General features: G+C 39.1%; 1 protein-coding gene and 1 long non-coding RNA gene across 5 annotated transcripts in view; both read left to right on the forward strand.

The window, feature by feature from the left end:
- The first annotated feature begins 4,022 nt into the window (after positions 1 to 4,022).
- Positions 4,023 to 8,436, forward strand: LOC311614765. Its single transcript, XR_014793715.1, has 3 exons — positions 4,023 to 4,119; positions 7,717 to 7,809; positions 8,404 to 8,436. It is a non-coding gene; the product is annotated as an uncharacterized lncRNA (long non-coding RNA).
- Positions 8,437 to 8,616: 180 nt separating this feature from the next.
- ACE2 (angiotensin converting enzyme 2) overlaps positions 8,617 to 22,199 on the forward strand; it is a gene marked incomplete at its 3' end in the record, with an annotated part of 41,969 nt that continues 28,386 nt past the window's right edge. For 3 of the 4 annotated variants that reach the window (XM_084869826.1, XM_084869828.1, XM_084869829.1), the window contains exons 1-5: positions 8,617 to 8,800; positions 9,447 to 9,735; positions 18,068 to 18,226; positions 21,326 to 21,416; positions 21,846 to 21,989. In XM_084869826.1, the coding sequence (XP_084725952.1) occupies positions 9,547 to 9,735; positions 18,068 to 18,226; positions 21,326 to 21,416; positions 21,846 to 21,989 (583 nt within the window). In that variant the 5' untranslated portion in view covers positions 8,617 to 8,800; positions 9,447 to 9,546. Of the gene's footprint in view, positions 8,801 to 9,441; positions 9,736 to 18,067; positions 18,227 to 21,325; positions 21,417 to 21,845; positions 21,990 to 22,199 lie in introns of all 4 variants that reach the window. The other variant, XM_084869827.1, reaches the window with a different exon arrangement.

Genomic DNA, 22,199 nt, shown 5'->3' on the forward strand with positions numbered 1-22,199 from the left:
ACTTTTTGCTTCTTCATGCCTTGACTATCATATCTGCAATCAGAATTGCTTCAAAAATCCCTTTCTGACCACAAAGAGTATGGACTTGAAGCCAGACTGGTGAGGTTTGAATCCCAGTTCATTGCTTTCCAGCTTTGTGATCTTGATTCCATGCCTCACTTTCTTCACCTAGAAATGAGGGAGCACATGTAATAGTACAGCAGTTAAACTCTGCCTGGCACATAATAAGCACTCAACAAAGTTTCAATATTATTATTGTTACTGTTATTAGTAGTATTAGTCTTTATGATTTAGAGTCTCCTTTCCTTCAGAAAACTTACCTAATTTCTTGGGCCCATGATGACCTTCTAATTCTCTGAAATCATGAAAACTTTTTAATCTTACAAATTAGTTTATTCACGTCATCTTTTTTTGTGTGTCATCAGAGTAAAAATTTTCCAACAACACATGTTGTATGAGCCAGAGATTATGTGTTCCACATGGTTTGTATTCTCTCATACATCTCATTTATTGGGTAAGGAGTTAACACTGTTAACTCTTATCTGGTTAATAGAGGCCCAGCACATGAAATTGCACACGGTAGCCCACCACTGCTTGCCGCCTCACCCACCAACCTGCTGCTTCTCGTCATGCTCATTGCCCTGCCCGCCTGCCACCTGCCTTGCTGCAATCAGAGCCTGTAGGCCATGGAGGAGGGACTGAGAGGTGCTCAATGCACATCCTGGTGACCAGTCATTTGGTCATCCTGATTGTCACAGACACTGGCTATATATATATATATATATATATATATATATATATATATATATATATACACACACACACACACACACACACACACACACACACATATATATATATATATATATATATATTATACACACTAGAGGCCCGCTGCACAAAATTTGTGCATGGATGGGAGGTGTCCCTCAGCCCAGCCTGCACCCTCTCCAATCTGGGATATCCCTCTCACAATCCAGGACTGCCAGCTCCCAATTGCTTGCCTGCTTTCCTTCCTGATTGCCCCTAACCACTTCTGCCTGCCAGCCTGATCACCCCCTATCCACTCCCCTGCCAGCCTGATTGATGCCTAAGTGCTCCCCTGCCATCTGATTCCCCCTAACTGCCCTCCCCTGCAGGACTGGTCTCCAATAACTGCCCTTCTCTGCAGGCCTGGTCACCCCTAACTGCCCTCTCCTGTAGGCTTGATTGCCCCCAACTGCCCTCCCTTGCAGGCCTGGTCCCTCCCAACTGTCCTCTCCTGCTGTCCATCTTGTGGTGGCCATCTTGTGTCCACATGGAGGCAGCCATCTTTGACCACAAGGGGGCAGCTATATTGCGTGTTGGAATGATGGTCAATTTGCTTATTACTCTTTTATTAGATTGGATATCCTACATAGTCAGTCAGTGGGTAGAGGCATCAGAATGATATTGACACTTAGATGGAAACTCCCTCCAGATCAAGGTACAGTTCAGGAAGATCTTGCATGTTCTGTCTTTTGTGCCTGAAATTCATAAGAACCCAAACTCATGGTTGGAATAAAATTTCTTTAAAACATATATATTTTATTGATTTTTTTTACAGAGAGGAAGGGAAAGAGATAGTTAGAAACATCAATGAGAGAGAAACATTTGATCAGCTGCCTTCTGTACACCTCCTACTGGGGATGTACCCACAACCAAGGTACATGCCCTTGACTGGAATCAAACCTGGGACCTTTCAGTCTGAAGGCTGATGCTCTATCCACTGAGCCAAACTGGTTAGGGCTGGAATAAAATTGTTTTTACAGAAAATATCCCCAGAAACAACTCATCTGCAGTGGGTAGAGAAGCACTACTTATATTACCTATATGAAAGACATCCCTTCCTACTTACTTAAGGCAGAGCCAAGTTTAGTTGGACGTATACCATTTTCCAACATAAACCAGATGTATATCTTTATTAGTCTAATCCATTTGTCCAAGTCCTCTGGAAAGGTTTCCCTTGTTATTATAAAAATTCATTGAAGCCAACCAGTGTGGCTCAGTAGTTGAGCCTCGGCCCATGAACTAGGAGGTCACAGTTCAATTTCTGGTCAGGGCACATGCCTGGGTTTTGGGCTCAATCCCCAAAAGGTGGTATGCAGGAGGCAGCCCATCAATGTTTCTCTCTCATCATTGATGTTTCCATCTTTCTCTCCCTTTCCCTTCCTCTCTGAAATCAATAAAAATATTTTAAAATGAAAATAAATAAAATTTTATTAAAAAAGAGATTCACAGGGAGAAACAATTCCTCTTTTCCCACATTGTTGTTTTTAGATGTGATGCCTGAAATGAATGTAGCTATCTTGTGATTGTTCACAGGCTTTAATCAGAGCAGAGGTCAACATGCTGAGGGTGAAACAGTGGAAAGATGAAAGAAACCAAGGTCTTTGATGATATCATTAAGTCACTAAATTAACCAACTCTGGATTTAACTTGTCATAATTTTTATGTGTATATTATTATGTTTTCCTTATTGTTTAAGCAATTGAGTAAGAGTTGCTTCTTATTTGCAGCCCCAAAGCATCCTGACTGAACAGATAATTTAGAAAGACCTTGGAGAGATTAAGAGAACGTATTATCACTTGTTTTTTGCTACATTAAAAGCCACCCCCAAAATCCATGGCTTAAAACAACAGCCATTTATCTAGTTTATGATTCTGTGGGTTGACAGTTTTGTCTGTGCTCACCCGGGAAGTTCTGGTCTCAGCTGCTCTCACTCATACATCTGAAGTCAGTTGCCAGAGAAACTGGAGGCTTGCTGGTATACAGTGGCCTCAGTTTGATTGTCTCATTTCTGGTTTCTCAGTGAGTGGCTTCTCACTCTCCAGGAGATTCAAGAAGAAAGGAAATACATTATATCTCTTGATGGGAGATGCTGAAAGTCACATTGTAAATGGTGTTGATACAAGGAAACGTGAAGAAGTAGTTTTATAAACCACTACAGATATCCTATAGTAAATATTTGAGAAGCCCTCTCCCTAATTAGTTGGGCATTATGATGAATAAATGGATTAAAGGTGGCCACCTCCACTTTTTAATTAGACTTGGGCTGTTTAGTTAACCTCTCTAAGTCTTCATGTATACTATTATTAAATGGAAATTATAAAAGTTCCTTACTCATAGGGTGACAGTGAGGATTCAAGAAGATAATGCTTATAAATTGTTTAACACAGTTCATGGCATATCAATACCAACCATTATTTGTAATCTGTAAAGGCAGATCCATACTCTAGTTAATGCCCTAGAATTTGCTCATCCTCTCTTTGTTAAATAAAACTTAGGTATTTTTTTAAATCCATTCTGCCTCTACTCACCACCCCATTACTATTCTAGTTGGCAGCTTGGCAACAGCATCGCCATACATGTCAGAAGCTCTGTGGCCCCAGTGGAGAGCTTCAAGGTATTGGATTGCCAATAATAATGCTCACCGATGAGTGTCTTGGGACCTGGTCTAATGCTTTGCCTTCTCCTTGACCTTGAAAACTCTGAATTTTTATTACCAGTACCTTTCTCCTCTTTCTCTTTAGAGGAGTGCCAGGTTGAAATTCCAACTGAGTAATAGGTGGAGATTTTTGTCCTCCCCCTCTGTTTACTAAGGAGAGTGTTATTTTGAGGCATGGATCCAGACTACCAAGTGTCTCCAGTGTCTGTGCTCTTAAGCATCATAGGTTTTTCAGCACCATCTTATTGAAGTGTTGGAGTTATTCCTGAAGTCAGGTTCATATTGAATTTGTATAAAACTTGGGCCTAAGGACGTCTTGACCACATAAATTCAGAGGGGATGCTGAATTATTTCCTAAATATTATCAAGCTACCCAGTGAGCTGTAACTGACTCTTGCTTCCAGCTAATTTTAGGGAGATTCCAGTGTTGCAATAGGGGAGAAAAAAAACTTTGGGTAACACCAATCACAAAACCCAGTGAAAAAGAGAAGAGAAATATATTCAGTATGAGAGCTCCTCAAGATCCAGCCACTTCTCACAAATTTTACTGCCACCATCATAGCTCACCTGGATTATTTCAATAGCCTCCTTACCGGTCTTTCTGCCTATGTAGTCTGTTCTCCACATAGCATACAGAGTGATTCTTTTCAAGGGTAAGTGAGATATGTCACTCCTCTGTTCAAACTCTGCCATGGATTAAAAATTTCCTTAGGATAAAGGCTCAAGTTTTGCTCCTATGGCTCTAGATGTAAATTTATGTTAGTGGGCTCTAGTATTGCCTGATATTTTGCAGTCTGGGTATGAAAATAAATTAGGGTTACATGGCAAGCACTGTATTATCATAAATTCGGGTCAGTAATAATCAGTACAAACTCCTTGAAATCCAGTTTGTCCTCCCAAGTTTGAACTTGGTTGGAAATATTTCTCAATATGGCTACTGAAGATTATATTTGCTCCATCTATAGGGGGAAATGACCACTAGGCAACTAGAAATGTAACCAGGAAAGAGCTATAGCTTTTCCTTTGGGCTAAAAAGCCAACTTATTTACTTTCTCTAAAGTACTTATAAATTCATTTTGTATAATAAATATGTGGTCAAAACTAATTTTACTAAATGCAAATAATTAATGGCCATGTAAGTTTTAAACTCTATATGCTTTATATTCTTGATATGCTTTCTTATTCCTGTCAGAAGCATTATTCTATCAATTTTAAGATAAGAAATTGCCCAAAGCATCATTTTTTCCCTCTGAAGTTTGCCAATTTCTCAACTTGGGAAATCTGAAGAAGTTTTTGCTAGAGCTATTTGGCAGTCTCGCCATTTATGACTATTGGAAGTATGTAAAAAGTATGAGCAATAAGGGCACTATGGATCTCAAAGTCTATGCACTTTGCTCCAGCAGAGTGGAGACCCACCCTCAGATCTGAGCCTATGAAGAGGGAGTTCTCTGATTGAACTCTCTGGTTATCTAGTTTCCATTTAGGTTTTAGTTGGTAGCATATCAGAAACAGGGAGGGGATTTATGGTGGGCAGGGCTACTAGAAGTAGATTCTTCAAGAAGTGACAGTGAATTCAGAGCCTACATAGACAGCAGAATTAAGAGCAATAAAGCTATTTGGAGCCATTTAATGTAAAGCCTAGAAGACATTGTCACATTACAGCTTACTCAGTAAACAATTTTCAAGTTGATGACAGTGAGTCATGGTAAAAAAAAAAAAGATCGAGAGATACAAAATAATGTACAGGCAACATCCTGATTAGGATGGAATATAGTTCAGAAACATTTCTACCTTAAATGGTTTAAAAATGTAAAACTGGTATAACCCAAGCAGTACATTTTAGTTTTGTTTATGTAGCCTGTTTATTCTTGGACTATCCCAGTTTCCTACAGAACTACTATGGACAATTCTCCTGTTTCCCCCATTTCCTAAAGTTCCCTAATGATGTCACAACTCCTCTCATTTCAAGTGGCTTTTATTATTAGGCTCACAGCATTCTTCTCTGTGTTCTCAAGTATTTTTGAAAAATATATTCTATTGATTTTTTACAGAGAGGAAGGGAGATGGATAGAGAGTCAGAAACATCAATGAGAGAGAAACATTGCTCAGCTGCCTCCTGCACACCTCCCACTGGGTATGTGCCCTTGACTGGAATTGAACCTGGGACCCTTGAGTCCGAAAGCCGATGCTCTATCCACTGAGCCAAACTGGTTAGGGCTCTGTGTTCTCAAGTATTGGTTCATATAATACACTATCCCTATGAGATTGTTATCAGCTTTGAAATAAGGAAATTATGTACAGGGGAATATTACCTGCCTAAAATCACACAAGTAATAAGTGGCAGAGTAAATCTGTTATGCTACTTAAGTCTTCCATATGATGGCCCCTGATGGAGAAGAACTATCCACTCCAAGTCTTTTCTTCCACGTCTGAACTGTGCTTCAGATGACATTATTTTAGATCCATTTACTTATTTTCCTCTGGATGCTCTCCTTGTCTCTGCAAATTGTGGTTATCAGAAATGAGCATGATGCTCTAAATTAATTTGCATCTTTTAAAAAAATCTATTTTATTGATTTTTTACAGAAAGGAAGGGAGAGGGATAGAGAGTTAGATCAGCTGCCTCTTGCACAGGGAATTGAACCTGGGACCTTTCAGTCCGCAGGCCGACACTCTATCCACTGAGCCGTACCAGTTTCAGCAAGAATGGTGGGTTACATCTGTATTTATACATTGCAATCAAAGGAGGGACATAGGTAGGTTACATGAAATTCACTGGTGATGGATTAAAGGAGTGGGAGGAAGCAGAGTGGAGGAAACCTCTGGGATTGGATAAAAAGTAAAATGATGGACATATACTTAGGTGGGTGCAGTAACAATTAACACGATAAAGAAGGAATATGTGGTCTCTGTCCTGGCACCCACCACATTTGGTTGTGCCCCAATGGGGTCCAGAAAAATGAAAGTTACAAGTTACCCAGACACTTCAAGGGTATGTTATCACAGATGCAAAAAGACAGTTAAGGTAAGGTAAAGGTTGGCTGGCCTAGGATGTAACTGCCCACCATCACAGCGTTTAGTTCAAGTTTAATTTCAGCCCATCCTTTGTTGTTACTTTAGGTCTCTGAGTTTGCAAGACCACCATGCGGGCCTCCCTTGAGCTTGTCAGGTCAGCATGTGGCCCCTCTCATACACAGTAGGTAGACAATAAATCATTAGTGAATCAAAATTCTTGTTGTTTTGGACATGAACTATTGATCAGAGGACTGCTCAATCCTACAGTGTGTGGTTGTTTCTGGGACATTTAGATCTATCTGGCAGAACTTTACACTTTGTTAAATCTCTTATTGAAATGGAAGAAGATACACTGTCTTTGTTTGTTTGTTTGTTTACTCTTCTATTCTTTTATCCAAAAGGATATGAAGCAGGCAGCATTTGACTTGTTCCTAGTGAATCCTTAGGTATCCTATATAATAAAATGTTAATATGCAAATTATTCTCTCCACTGGGAGTTCAACCACAAGCTTGACCAGGGGGTGTGGCCAGCCTTCCAACTTCTTACGACCCCTCCCTGTAGCCCCTCCCCACTGCCTGCTGGCCCCATCAACTAGATGGGGCAGGCTCGCGGGACCCCACCCGTGCTGGGCCTCTATACAGTATTTTTAGGGCCAGAGATATATATTTTCCAAGTTCAAATCACATTCTACAAGTTATATTTTATAGTTTTGAGAGGTGTCAAGATCAAGAGCTCTTCCTTCTACCCTTTATGCCTTTATAAAATTCACCCTCAGCCTTTGTGAGAAGTAGAACAGGTTTTCTGCATCTCCAAGGTCCTGATGTTCTCTGGCTTCATTCTTTCTCAATGACAATCCTTCCTTTAGGCCAGTTGTTTATATGGGTCCCACCCCCGGGAAATGGGGTGGGATTTCCTTTAGTGGATTTATTTGCATTTTCAGAATGGGCTGGATGCTTCTGGACAGGTGTCAGAAGAGCGACACCTTCTCATTGCAGAGTGAAAACATTCCACCAATACAGTCACTACTTGCAGTTGGCCATCACTGAGTTGATTTTCCTACAGAATTATTGCGGACAGTTTACCTATTCCCCATGCTTCTCAAAATTTCATGGCTTTCAGAATTTTCCTGCCTCACTGTTATCTCAGGTTCTTTGACACTGTTTTTAGCTTTCAGAGTTTGCATCCTGCTTTCTCCATTTTAATTTGAACACATTCATCTTATTTTCTGCCTCAGTGAATTGGAGTTGGACTACTCCCATTTTTGTCCTGAACCTGAGCTTCATTCAGGAAGTGACCTCAGTAGAGTTTTGTTTCAGCTTTTATTAAGGTAAGATTGAAGCTCCTTGTTCAGAGCCTTATGCTATGTTGCTTCTTTTCTTGACTGGTTATTCTCCTACTGCCTGTGAGAAGTGAGTGGGTCTCAGCTCCTCAAACGTGGGAGGAGAAATTTCCTATAAAATTTCCTGATTCTCTCTCCCCATGTTACTTTCTTTAAAGTTTGTTATTGTAATTACTTGAATTCTTCAACTACTTAACTTCTTAAAAGATTCTTGTATGATGAGTCACAACAATGGCAGTAAGAATCTACCTCTTTTTGACGTGGCGGGACCACAATCCATGATTTTCACAGACAGACAGCATCAGCACTGTCCCTCTGCTGGTCTTGATCTACACCCCATCACTGCTCTTTGACTGACTGCAACTTAAAGGCCTGTGCTCTAGGATTAAGCTGCTTGCATTTGTGTCCAGGCTCTATCACTTACCAAGGGAGTGAGGACTGACAATTGGTTTAACTTCTCGGGTCTCAGTCTCACAATCTGTATAATGGTGATAAAATATCTACCTCTAGATTGCTTGTAATGATTACATGACACACCATCATGGAAAACACTTGCTTATAATAATTTTTCCTATGCCACAGTGATACGTACAGCTTTGGATAAGGGGAAGAGGCGCAAACTTTTTCACAGGCTTTAATGACTGTAATTTCACCTGGACCTGGAAGACTTGTTTTTCTAGGTGAAGAAATGTTTCCCCTGTGTGAAGGTTTCACAATCACAGTCACCCAGACCCACGAGCCTTGCCATTTAAAGAGGCTCCTCTCTTTTATCTGTGGCATGAATGCCTACACCTTCTGAATGAGGACACTGATCCAGCTCCTGAAGATTTGCCAGGAGAACCACTGAAGTTTCTTTGGACTCTATGCTGCCATGATCCTATGGCCAATGATAACCAGAGCTTGACATGGACACTCCTTGAGTTTCATACCTCGCAGAGGCATTCTCATTTCCTGGTGACCTTGCCTGAGGTTTGAACAGGTAAGTGGAAGGGAAGGAGGCACACAGTGAAGGCTGCCATAGAGCCAGTGCTCACCATGGTAATCTCAGAAATAGAAACTGAACCTTTTGAAGTTTTTCCAAGCTACATCAGGAGAGTTAACCTGTGGAGTGGAAGCTAGTCTTATTATTTTAAAAACTAATTGTGTGAAATTTAAAACGTATCAGAAAGAAATGAATTTCCTAAATGCAGGGGCTAAGTCATTTATGTAGGAAGAGAAAATGTTACCCAAGTAGATAGTTTCTGTGAATATAAGTTTGAAATAAAAAAAAAGCAGGAATAACTCACTGTTCATGGAATTGTCTGAAAAACAGATAAGTAACAATATTGCTTACACGATCCTTAATTTGAGCCTTCTTTGGTCACTGTAAAATTATAACACCTTCAGTGTGTTTTTAACAGCTTTTTAGGAACTTATTAACCAAATGTACAAGTTTTGATTTGGCCATAAAAGCTAGGAAAGCTAGGATTCTCTTGGATTAATGAATAACATTTGTTTATTTGATTTCCTTTAAAAATCATTTTAAAACATGCGGACATATCTGTCCTCTCCAGGATTAGCTTTCTATTGGTCCATTAGATTGTTTACTGTTTCTTCTTCCTTTTTTTTCTGTCTTCCCAGCTCAGTGCCCAACCCAAGTTCAAAGGCTGATGAGAGAGAAAAACTCATGAGGTTTTGCTCTTGGGAAAGTTCTTCAGTGGATGGGATCTTGGCGCCCAGGCAAAGATGTCAGGCTCGTTCTGGCTCTTTCTCAGCCTCGTTGCTGTAGCTGCGGCTCAATCCCCAACAACTGAGGAAGAAGCCAGGAAATTTTTGGATAAGTTTAACTCTGAAGCTGAAAACCTGTCTCATGAAAGTGCTCTTGCTTCTTGGGATTATAACACCAACATCACCGATGAGAATGCCCAAAAAATGGTGAGTGCGCATGGCTTCCTATGAGTATTTATTGCTTCTTATGGGCTAGATTACTGCCCATCCAACTGAAAAAGAAAAATCAAAGAAGTGCCTTGAGCTGGGAAGTTGGATATTTGCCTCAGTATGTCTGATTTCAGAGTCCCAGATGACCAAACTTAATTGAACTTGGGGTTCATTTTGGAAAATTATTACAGAGTAGTTCACGCGTCTCAGTTCAGATTCCTGGAAAACAGCGAACTTGCCTTATAAGGTTGCCACCATATTGTCATCATTGTCAGGGTTTCAAAGCATTTCATGGAAATGCCATAAGTTATTGATGTGAACAGGAATATCTAAAGACTCTCTAAAATAATATGGTAACTGAAAAATGCACCTAGAGGCTTGGTGAAAGAGCTAGATAGTAATTATCTAACAATTGGTGGGGTGAGGCTGGACTTAGGAATTTCTTAGTTCGCTGTCACAGAGCTCTCTCGGAGGGACTTGCAAAAGTCACAGAATCCACACAGAGCCCTCCAGGAAAAAATACAATTTAGACAGTTTTGACAAATCTCAGAATGTTCTGGGAAGCAAGCTGTTTTGTTAGACGAATATACAGGTTTAAGGTTTCTTCTCTTAGGGACCCCAAAGAAGTATTCTTCCACATTTAGTGTTGGATATTGAACAACATTATTTAAGAAATAATTTTGGGGGCACTTGTATGACAATACATTCCTTCAGAAATGTAGTTCATAAGTTTATTTTTTCAAATGATTAGTAAGTTTGTATGCTTAAATTAAATAACCGTTATTCACTGGACAAAATAACTCTGACACCTATTATTTTATTTGAAACCTGTAAACATAGTTTTTTTCTTCTACTTTTTCTAAAGCTCAAAGAAATCCAGGAGATTTTGACAGTCCAGTATTGTCAGAGAAGATCATGTTGTTGTTGTTTTTTTTGTCTCATGTTTTTGTCATACCTCTTTTTCATCTCTTCATTGTTGCCCTTTTCTTATTTTTTATTTGATCGCTGTTGGAGGTGCTTGTAGTGTATTGTGTATTTGTTTGCATGTTCAGCTGAATGTCCTGTAGGTGGTGATGAAGGCATACTAGCATCATGCCTAAGAGCTCTAGAATCAGACAGTCAAACTCCAGATCCTGGCTCCACCACTTTCTAGCCAGTGAACTTGAACTAGTTCATTAACCTCTCCGCACCTTAGGTTTTTTGTCTGTAAAAAATAACATAACTTTCGTAAGGTCATTGTGAAGACTGAATTAGTACACAAAACCACCAGGATAGGACTTGATGCTTGTGAGCATGGAAAAATAATAAGATACCATTGTCGTGAATGTGAGAGGGAGTTGTGATTGCTGACGAGACTTGTAACACTTTTGTTGAATGCCCAGAGGCTGAGAAGGCCTGTTATAGAGTGATATGTAGTGATGTTTCCTGAAATCATCTCTGAACCACTAAGTGCTATTCCTTTTGAATGGCACCTATTGATCAGAGCAAAGGCCAGAGATGAAAGAACATAAACATAAAGTGTGGCCAAACTGCAGAAAGTCTGGGCCTCTTAAAGGAGAGTGAAAATATTTGAATGCAAGAAGCAAGCAGGGGCTCAATCTCTCTTTCCTCAAGCAGCGGTGAAGGGTGCACTGAGGTGCACTGTATGAGTTTACCTGCGGAGGGGAGTGATAGGCAGGGAGGGGAATGACTCTGCTTTCTCTTATCACATATATATTGCTATGCCCTGACTACGGCAGGTGGTATGAGAGGTACTAAGATAAGCAAGATGCTTAGAAATGCTGCTGGTGGCCGTTTTAGAAATGAAGAATTTTCCCCCAAAGAGAGCAACTGGACTGATTTAAGGAGATCAGAAAGAATGAGGAGGGAAAGCAGAATTAGCTATCCAAAGCCTGACTCACAAAGAAAAAAAAATAGTCTGAGGGGGAACAAGAAAGGATGGCATGTTCCCAATTGTATTGACCCAATCTCTTCATGCTAGAAACATGGTCCTTTTGAAAACTCAAAAGAGAGAAATTTATAACCAATAGCAGGACATGCTATTTACACCATAGGTGGTAAAACTGGTAAGACTTGTAAAACGAGGCCATTCATTTTTTTCAACCCCCCCCACCCCCGCCACCTCCCTCCCCTTCGGCAAACATCGGCACATCGGCTTCTCTGTATCTATGGGTCTGTTTTTATTTCGTTTTGTTTAGATTTGACATATAAGTAAATTCATACAGTGTTTGTCTTTCTCTGTCTTATTTCACTCACTAGCCTCTAAGTCCATCCATATTATTGAGAATGGCAAGATTTTTTTTTCCTGAGTAATATGAAAACCAGGCTATTCTTTAATCTAGAAAAGCGAGACACTGAAAGCTATTGTATAAATAGGTTCTTGAGATATTTAAGCAAATGTAATGATTGTAGCTCCACTCCGGGTAAGGAAGTACGGTTAAGTACATTGAGGGACCCAGCTCTTTACCCTTTCCTATATCAATGCCCAAGGGTCTGTCACTTTGCAGTGTCATTCCACCGAAAGTGATGCAAATGTGTTCATCATATCACTTAATGAGATCCATGGGATGTTAGCAGACATGATGCAAGTGGAGGCTTCGAATGGACTAGAACGATGGGGCTTGTCTTTTGTTCCTTCGCTTTTGCTATGAAAACATGCCTGGGCTAGCCAGCTAAAGAATGAGAGACACATGAAGTAGTTGTGCCAGAAGGAATCACCCCCCACCCCCCAAAGTGGTAAGTTAATCAAGTCAATATCAGCAGAGCTGCCTGGCAACCTCTGTAATCCCAGGCAAATAAAAAATACACTATGCCCTGACCAGTTTGGCTCAGTGGATAGAGCTTCAGCCTGTGGACTGAAAGGTCCCAGGTTCGATTCCGGTCAAGGGCATGTACCTTGGTTGCAGGCACATTCCCAGTAGGAGGTGTGCGGGAGGCAGCTGATCAATGTTTCTTTCTCATCAATGTTTCTTTCTCATCAATGTTTCTAACTCTCTATCCTTTTCCCTTCTTTTCTGTAAAAAAAAAAAAAAACAATAAAATATATTTTTTAAAAATGCACTTATATAATTAAAGATTTTTGTTTTATTGTTATGTAATTTTATTGTAGCAATAGATACTATGGTAAAGGAAATTTGGGCCAGATTTCAGAGTCAAAATATTGGGTTTGTCAGTCTATGAATCTGACCTAGCATGTTGATTTTTACATCAAGTTGTGTGAACATACCTTAAAATAATAAAAGGCATCAAAACTTGATCAGTGTAGTGTCCCAAATGCTCCCTACTTAGGTGAGTTCCATCAGATAGAGATAAGAAAAAAAGGTTGGTTCGAAACAGGTTTTCAAAGAGTTTAGAAATTCAGTAAAAATAAATTGTCAAGCACTTGTGATGTAATGTATAATAAATTGCCCCCATTATAGCAAATACGGTTTTCATGTTTGAGACTGAGTATTCACAATTAAACTGTAATTATTTTCTGAGTAAAATAATAGTACTTTTTTTTTTTACACTGTCCCTTTTTTGCAAATTTATTGTTGGCTTGCTTTTTGACATAGGATCCATATAAAATCAAAAGGATTTATTTTTGCAGAGAGGGAAGGTCTCCTGGACAGTTTTATTTCTGGAACAGAGCAAAAGGATCCTATTGTGGCAGAGACATCCTGGTTCATTGTTCCAGTGATTGTCAGTAACTCCTAAAGCTGCCCTACGCAGCTGAAGTGGGTGTTGAAGAATGCCCTCTTGGAGCCTCCGAGGTCTGAAACAACCCTTAATAAATATTTCTTGAGGAGTTGTAAGAAACTGCAAAGAGAGAGCAGGATGCCCATAGTTAGCCTTTGGATACTCTCTGGGGCTTCTTCAGCCCTTTGTTTCTGGGGCCCCCTAGAGATCTCTGGCATTTCTGATTCTTAAACCTTAATTCTTTGCCATTAGGGCTGGAGTCACAGTGAACTTAGAACAGGGGAATTTTAACATGCCATTATATGCCCAAGAGAAGAATGTCAACTTCATATCTATCTCCAATGATTCTGTCCCACCCTCCCGGACACACACAAATACCTACACACAGGTACAGGTTGGGAGAAGCTCATTGTGCTGGAAATACAATGGAATTCAGGAAATCTGATGCTCTTAGGACTTCTGAGATGGCTCTTGATAACCTTGCTCAAGTCACTTACTTCTTAGTCTCTTGAAATGGAAGGGTGTAGATGTTAAAGATAATTCAGTAGATAACAATTTTTGAATGGATAAATTCCTCCTGTACACAATTAACATTGGTGAAGTGTATTAGAGGCCTTGCTCTTACTGGTTTCCTTTTGTCTTGAAAACTTGATAATGTCCCAGTTCAGTGATGTAATTTTGGTGAAATTAAGATCGAGCATCTCAACATGATAGGGTTAAATACACCCAAATTTAGCACAATTATTCACTGATCTAAGCACTCTGATTGGATGCCAGGCAACCACCAACTACACCTAGGGAGGGTGGTTTGATGATAAGTGACTGCTGCTGCCTCTTGGTATGCACCAGGTACCTGGGTAAAAGAGCATTGCATTAATTTGGCTAAATCCTTTGGGTTAGAGCAGTTCCATGGGGATTTCAGATCTCGTTATAGGACTTAGAGAATGAGGTGATTTTTAAAAAATTTGCTTTTACTATTGCAGGCTGTAACAACAGCTTTATTGTGATTTAACTTAAACGGCATAAAATTCACACATTTAAAGCATACAATGCAATGCTTTTTAGTATATTTACAGAATTGCAGGATCATTACCATTTCTAATTTTAGAACATTTAGCCACTCCAGAAATCAATCACCAACTATCAATCAACACTTTGGCCAATCTTGTTTTATTTTTCTCCTTGATCCACATTTATTGAATTATTTGAAGGAAACCCAAAACATCATATAGTTTTATGTGTATTTCAACTTGTGACTCTCAAAGTGAGAATTTTTACAACAACCTTAATAATACTGCCATGCCAAAAACTTAACAATGATTCCTCAGTATCATCATATAGTTTGTCAATAGTCAAATGGTCCCTACTCTCTCCTTTAAAAAAAATTTATCAGCTAGTTTATTTGAATCAGAATCCAACAAGGTCCTTTCAGTAGTTTTGATGGATGTATCAATATTTCAAGCCTTTTTTAATCTATAGAGTCCCTCTCTCATTTCCCCCCAATTTATTTGTGGAGAAATTGAATTGTTGGTCCTATAGAAACTTCCACTTTCTGAACTTGCTGAGTGTGCCCTCTCAGTGTTGCTTTACATGCTTTTTTGTCCTCTGTATTTCCTGTATGTGTATAGATCAAAGTCAAAAATCAGAACACTTTTTCTGTAACAGCCCAGATAGTAAATATTTCAGACTGTGGGCTCTCCCACCTTTATCCTACTTTGCCATTGTAGTGTGAAAGCAGCCATGGGCAATATATAAATGGGTGTGAATATGTGACAATAAACTTTTATTTACAAAATAGATGGTGGTCAGAGTCCTCATATAGATACCTGATCAGACTCAGGTTTCACCTGTGTTATTTAACAAGTGTAGAAGTTGAATTTACACTACTAGCATAGTGCAGGAAATTGTGAGTTGTCTTCAAAGTTGATTGAGAATAAAATTATTCCTATCATTTAGTATCAAAATTTTACCAGAAATTTTGCTTGACACTAAGTCATTCTGGATTGGGTGAATAAGGGTAGGGATTGAGAATTGAGTACTGGGTTGCATCAATGAGTCTGTGCTGTAGACAAAATTATTCTTTCTGTAGCTCACTCCTAACTCATGCATGTTAGACAGAAGACTAGAATGTGTCGAATGCAATCTAAGTTACTGGTTAGAGAGCATTAGCTTTGGAGTAAATATATCTTGGTTGATTCTTCCAGTTACTAGCTGTGTGACCTAGGTAAAGTTATTTGTCCACTCTGTGCCTCATGTTCATCATTTGTGGAATGGAGATAATTATAACTACCTCACAATATTGTTTGTGAAGATTAATTGAGAAGTAGTTTCTGAGGGGTTGTTTGAGCTCAATAAAGAGAGAAATCATTTTCCATTTCTACTGCCACTTTTTCACCTCTTGTCTGATCCATTGTTATCACTTCCATCATGTCAGATGCCTGCTTGGAACCCCTAAATGACTCCCTAGTATTCACAAGATAAAAGCAAAATTTCTTGGTCTGAAAAGTGCAGTCATGCCTGGAATCTGTATTACCAGTTATTTATTGTGTAAAAAATTACCACAATAGAGCGTCAGCCTGTGAACTGAAGGGTCCCAGGTTCAATTCCAGTCAAGGGCTTGTACCTTGGTTGCGGGCACATCCCTAAGTAGGAGGTGTGCAGTTGATTGATATTTCTAACTCTCTATCCCTCTCCCTTTCTATCTGTAAAAAATCAATAAAATATTTAAAAAATTACCACAAACTTAGAAGCTTAAAGCAACACACATTTATCAACTCACAGCTTCTGTTAGTCATAAATCTAGGAAAAGTGTAGCTGACCTTCTGCTCCTGAGTCTCTAGTTGCCGACAAGGTCCTGGTTAGAGCTGTGGTCTCACCTGGGGCCTGACAGGGGATGAATCACTCCTAAGCTAATATGGCTAGTGGTAGCATTCAGATCCCTGTGTGCTGCTGCACTGAGATTCTTGGTTTCTTGCAGGATGTCAGCCAGAGGCTGCCATCCTTAATTCCTTGCCATGTGGTTATTTCCACAGGATAGTTCGCAACATGGCATCTTGCTACATCCAAATCAGCAAGGGACACAGAGTCCTCCAGCAAGATAAAAATTAATCTTATATGACATAAACATGTACATCCTATCTTCTTTGGTATATGCTACCGCTTACAAGTGGGTCCTGCTCACACTCAAGGGGAGGAGATCACACAAATGTGTACCACCAGGAAGTAGGGGTCATGGGAATTATCTTAGAGTCTGTCCACCACGGGATCCAAGATCCAGGTGCTGGCAGATGATTGCTAGCTCCACTATTATTTCTCTCAGACCCTCAAAACACACATGAAAAATGGATACAAAATGGTTTTCTATCTAATGGGATTGTTAAGAAGATCAAATGAGATAAATTATTTTGCAAAGTACTTTACATCATCTAACTCCTGCCTACTTTAAGGTCTGTCTTAGGTCCCACCTTCTCCATGAGGGCTTGGTCAAGTCTAGTTGTCTGAATGAATCTCTCTTTTCCTATAACTGAAACTGCTTCACTTACTCATAGTTTATATATATTATCATATGCTCTTATATATCATTAATGAAAAATTCATGATGCATATCTTATCCATAAGATGAAACTCCAAGCAATGTAAGAACAAAGATGTTTTTCTATTAAGTGCTAAAATAGCAAACTTTCCTTAATCAATAAAGAGAGGGGGAAAAATAGCAAACTTTTCTTTTTAATGCATAGGATGCATTGGGCACTCTACTAAGCATTTTCTTATTTGTTCATTCTTCTTATCCTTAAAACAATCCTTTGAAGTAAGTTTTATTATTACTCTAATTTTACAGATAAGGTAATTGCAGCTCAGAGAGGCTAAGTAATCTGCCCGAGGTCATGCAGCTAGTGGATGGTGTTTGACTCCAGGAATGGAGCTCTTTCTTACTTGCCTCATATGCTACCACTTTTATATGGTCTAGAGAAGTACAATGTACAAAGTAACTGTTCACCGTAGTCTGATAAATGGAAATTTGTGCATTGAGGGAAGACTGCACTAGAGAAGTCTGTAGGAGTTCGTTTGCCCGCTGATGTTCAAGTCCTGGCATCATCACGTGCTTGTTAGTTTCTTTTGATGGTAAAAAATGAGCACGGCTATCAAATAGCCATATTCTGGACAACCTTCTTTGGGGAACACAATTTAAGATCACAATATCTGGTAAGTCATGGCACTATGGAGCTTACTGCAAACCAGTGCTCATTTCTCAAGGTTCCCATAGTCATGAGAGTCTGTATTCACAGTAAGTCCACGCTAAGCTCTACCTAGCTCTCCCTTGAACATTCACCCTTGAATCCTGATCAGCTCGCACATGTCACAGTGCTAAGGCTATAAATTCCAGGGTCTTACAATGTGAATCATCTGTGAGAATTTACTTCTAGTTCTAGGGACAGGACTCTTGGGAAAACTAGGCAGTGGGCCAGGAAGAGAGAGTGACCAAGAGTGGCCTGGTCACTTTTAACCTAAGCCTCGACCTTCAGCAAAGTAGAGAACTAAAACACTTAGGAAATATTGCATGCTCCACCAGATGTTTTTGGGACCGCATCTTCTATTTTATCTGTTCAAGTAGTGTCATTCTGCCTTTAATTTTATATTTTTGTCATTTCAGAATGAAGCTGACAGCAAGTGGTCTGACTTTTATAAAGAACAGTCCAAGCGTGCCCAAGCTTTTCCACTGCAAGAAATTCAGAATCTTACAATCAAGCTTCAATTGCAGATCCTTCAGCAAAATGGGTCATCGGTGCTCACAGCAGAAAAGAGCAAACGAGTATGTGAACATTCTAGCATTGATCTCAAGAGTTGAAATATTGGGGAATAGTAAACATTCATATCACCCATGGCTGCTTCCTTTATCTGCAAAGAGTGGCATGCTGACATTAAAAAGAGCTCTGGGCTTAGAATCTTTTTGAGAGTGAAAGAAGACATGTAATAATTATGTTAGGACACAGAGATAAACTGGGATTGTTTGGGCGCTGTGGTGTATAAGGACACCCTAAACAGAGGTTATCTTCCTGAGGACAAGGCAGCCTGAATAATATACTTAGTCTATGTCTGTGGTTCATAATTGTGGGTGATTTTTGCCTCCCAGGGACATTTAATAATGTCTGGAGACATTTTTGGTTGTCACAACTTGGGAGAGGTGATATTGGCATCCAGTGGGTAGGGATGCTGCTAAACATTCTGCAATGCACAAGACATCTCCAAACAACAAATAGTTATCTGGTCTAAAATGTCAATAGTGCCAAGCTTGAGTAGCTCACATTGTAGTCTAATCCTTTCCTCTTTTCATTCTTGACTCTCCTCTGCAAACTCTTTAGCAAGTGGCTAAGAACCTCAGCTCAAACTTCTTTAGGGATGGGGGGTTCACCTCTTTCCAAACATCAGTTTCACATCTGATTTCCTCTAATTGATGGAATGATACTCACTCCATTGAGTGGTAGGGGATGTACCTACACTTTGTTCTGCCATCAAAAGCCAAATTGCTCTTTCCTATAATAGTCTTTAAATAAATAAAGGCTGCTAGTATATATATTTTTTTAACTAGTTGAGTCCTTTTTCTCTCTAGGCTAAACATAGCACTTTGAGTTGGTTCTGGTCTGCATAGAGGTGAGCAGCAATGTAACATTCTGCACTTTGTGCTTTATATCTGCCAAGACAATCTAGGTCTTATTGTTTGATTGTGTGCTTTGTTTTTTGACAAATTCCATGGTTTTGACTCATATCAATGTCATTGTCAATGAAGTCTCCAAATGTTCTGAAGGGATACTTTTAAAATTCTATACTTTTAAAATTCTATTCAAAGAAAATTCTATTCTTTGCTAGTTTGTGCAAATTTAAGAAAGCCTATATTTGCCCCATGTTTCATTCCATCTCTCTTGCCCAGGAGTCAACAAACTTTTATACAAAGGTAAAGATAACAAATATTTTAGGTTTTGTGGGCTGTATTGTCTCTGTCACAATAAGTTAACTCTGCTGTTGTAGTGGGAAATCAGCCATAGCTAATGCATAAACAAATAGGCATGGCTGTGTTCCAATAAAACTTTATAAAAACAGGAAGCAGATAGGATTTGGTCTGCAGATCATAGTTTAAGACCCTTCATCTAATCTATTGAAATATTTGGCTATTTAACATCAAAGTCTTATTTCTTAGTTGCTTTTCCTCTGGAACTCTGTGTTCTAATCTGCATCTATAAAAAGAAAAAAAAATGCATGAGAAGAAGAAAGATGAAACCATATGGCCTGTATCTTCTTACAAGTTGAGATTTATTATTTTGCATTCTTTGGATTCACTTACTAACTAGGTGTTAATCCACATTATCTTGTCCATTCCATGCTTCCCCATCTTTCCTACAAAGATACCGTGTGAAACTTTGCTCATTGATCTGGTCTATCCTAGCTGGAACCGGACATTCTATTTTTAAAAGATCCAGATACTTCTAATGTGCAGCCAGGATTGAAAAGCATGAAATGCATGTAAGAGCTTAAAGTGTTTGGGAAGAGGGGAGACTCAAAGATGCATGAATTCAATGGAAAGGAAGAAGGGAGAGAGTTGAACATAGTAGATGTTCAATAAATGTGCGCTCAGTGAATGCGGAATGTAATAACAATTGCACTTTGTGCATGCGAAGGTGAGAAATGTTTTTGGGATTTTAGTACATCTGTTTATTTTAATTACTTCACATATATTTATTACTGATTTATAAATTACTAGTTGATTCTTTTGAAGTTTTAAGCATGGAATCTATTTTATGTCTTAGGATAGCAACTCTTGTAGCAGAATAAAAGAATAATGGAAGCGGGAAATAGGAAAAGGGGAAACAGGGTATTTCATCTGGTATTTCTTAAATCATCTGGGGGAGAGAACCAGCCCTCCCTCCCTTCTTCCCTTCCTCCCTTTCTCCTCTTCTTTTATTACCAATCTATCGCATGCCTAGATGTCATGGAAATATTAAATGGTCTTACAAGTTTATAAACATTGATTCAGTTACTGTACTTATCATATAATGGAAACAAACCATTTGCTGCCTTGCATTGATTCATGGACCATATTTTGAGTAGCACTGCTTTACTCTATTATGCTACTCCCCTTTACACTCTAACTACAGGGTACAGTTTAACTTTTCAGTGTGACATAAAAGGTTCCTAATAATCAGGCTCCTGCTTATCTTTCCATTCCCACGTCCTTCAACCAGCACTACTATTCTAGTTTTCATCAACATGTCATCACTCCCTGAAAAGGCCGTGTCTTTCCCAACCTCCTTCCACCTTTTAGTCTCTGCCCTCCATCTCTCTTTTCTGCTTCTCTTCCAAGACAGAGCTCTAATTTGCCTTCCTCTTTGAAGCCATTACTGAATCTCCTCCTCATATTCCCACATTACTTTTTGGTGACAGTGATAGCCCATATCGCTCTGTTATATAATTATTAGTGCCATGGCTCCCTCCTTGTCCCATGTCTGTGGGGTCCTTGAGGACCAGTGATTTGTTCATGTCAGAACTGTCAGAGTGTAGAACATAGTAGATGTTCAATAAATGTGCGCTCAGTGGATGCGGAATGTAATAACAATTGCACTTTGTGCATGCGAAGGTGAGAAATGTTTTTGGGATTTTAGTACATCTGTTTATTTTAATCACTTCACATATATTTATTACTAGTTTATAAGGCTCTGTTGATAACTGATGGTGAGGAGATTTAACTGAGAGATTCCTGCCGTGCATAGAAAGATACTTGGCAAAGAAGTTGTGAACTGCTGTATTTGGATTCATAAAAAAAAAAAAAAAATCACATGGCTAACAGGACATCTTTACATTAGCATTTTCTTTTGCATATCTCTCGTTTTTAACAGTGTTTATTATCTTTAATTTGCAGTTGAGCACAATTCTAACTACAATGAGCACCATCTACAGTACTGGAAAAGTTTGTAACCCAAATAATCCACAGCAGTGCTTCACACTTTCAGGTAAGTTATTAATTTTGAGCAGTGATTATTATATTCACTTTTCCCCAAAGTTTTAAAAATGAAATTGATGTTAGATAATGGCATTGCGCTTTTTCACATGGATAATCCAAAGGTGAGAAGATTCCAAATATGTGATGCAGCACATAGACAAACTTAGCATTTAACAAAACTACATTTGTAAAGTCTGTCATATTCAAGTAACTTAATTAAGTTAACAGTTAAATGATGCCAATGGTTTATTTTCTCCTCAAATATTTTGGAACTATAATAAGAATGAGGAAATTAATGAATCATGATATTTCGTTTTATAACTTTATGACCTTATGTCTGCCAGCCTTATTTTTAATTCTTGAAGGTTCATGTAATTGTTTACAAATAAAAATTTTACCAATGCATGTTTATTTCCCTTTGGGTGCTTTGCAATAACAGGCTTGGAAGACATAATGGAGAAGAGCAAAGATTATCATCAAAGGCTCTGGGTTTGGGAAGGCTGGAGGTCTGAGGTCGGCAAGCAGCTGAGGCCATTATATGAAGAGTATGTGGTCCTGAAAAATGAGATGGCAAGAGGAAACAGTAAGTTTGCTGGTCTTTGAGGTCTTTGAGGTCATGGTTTTTTTCTCCCCTCATGGATTCCCAAGGCTGCCCTTTGACATAAGGTATATCCCTACATTAAGGATCCTCTGCTGAATAATTCATGTTGCCTTTCTCAAAGAAGAAACTACTAGGGAATAAGGAAAGGTGAATTGACATTCTATAGTTAAAGAGCTCAACTACAGGGCTTCA

Source organism: Pipistrellus hanaki (genome assembly GCF_964339955.1).
Source record: "Pipistrellus hanaki genome assembly, chromosome: X".
Classification (NCBI taxonomy): domain Eukaryota; kingdom Metazoa; phylum Chordata; class Mammalia; order Chiroptera; family Vespertilionidae; genus Pipistrellus; species Pipistrellus hanaki.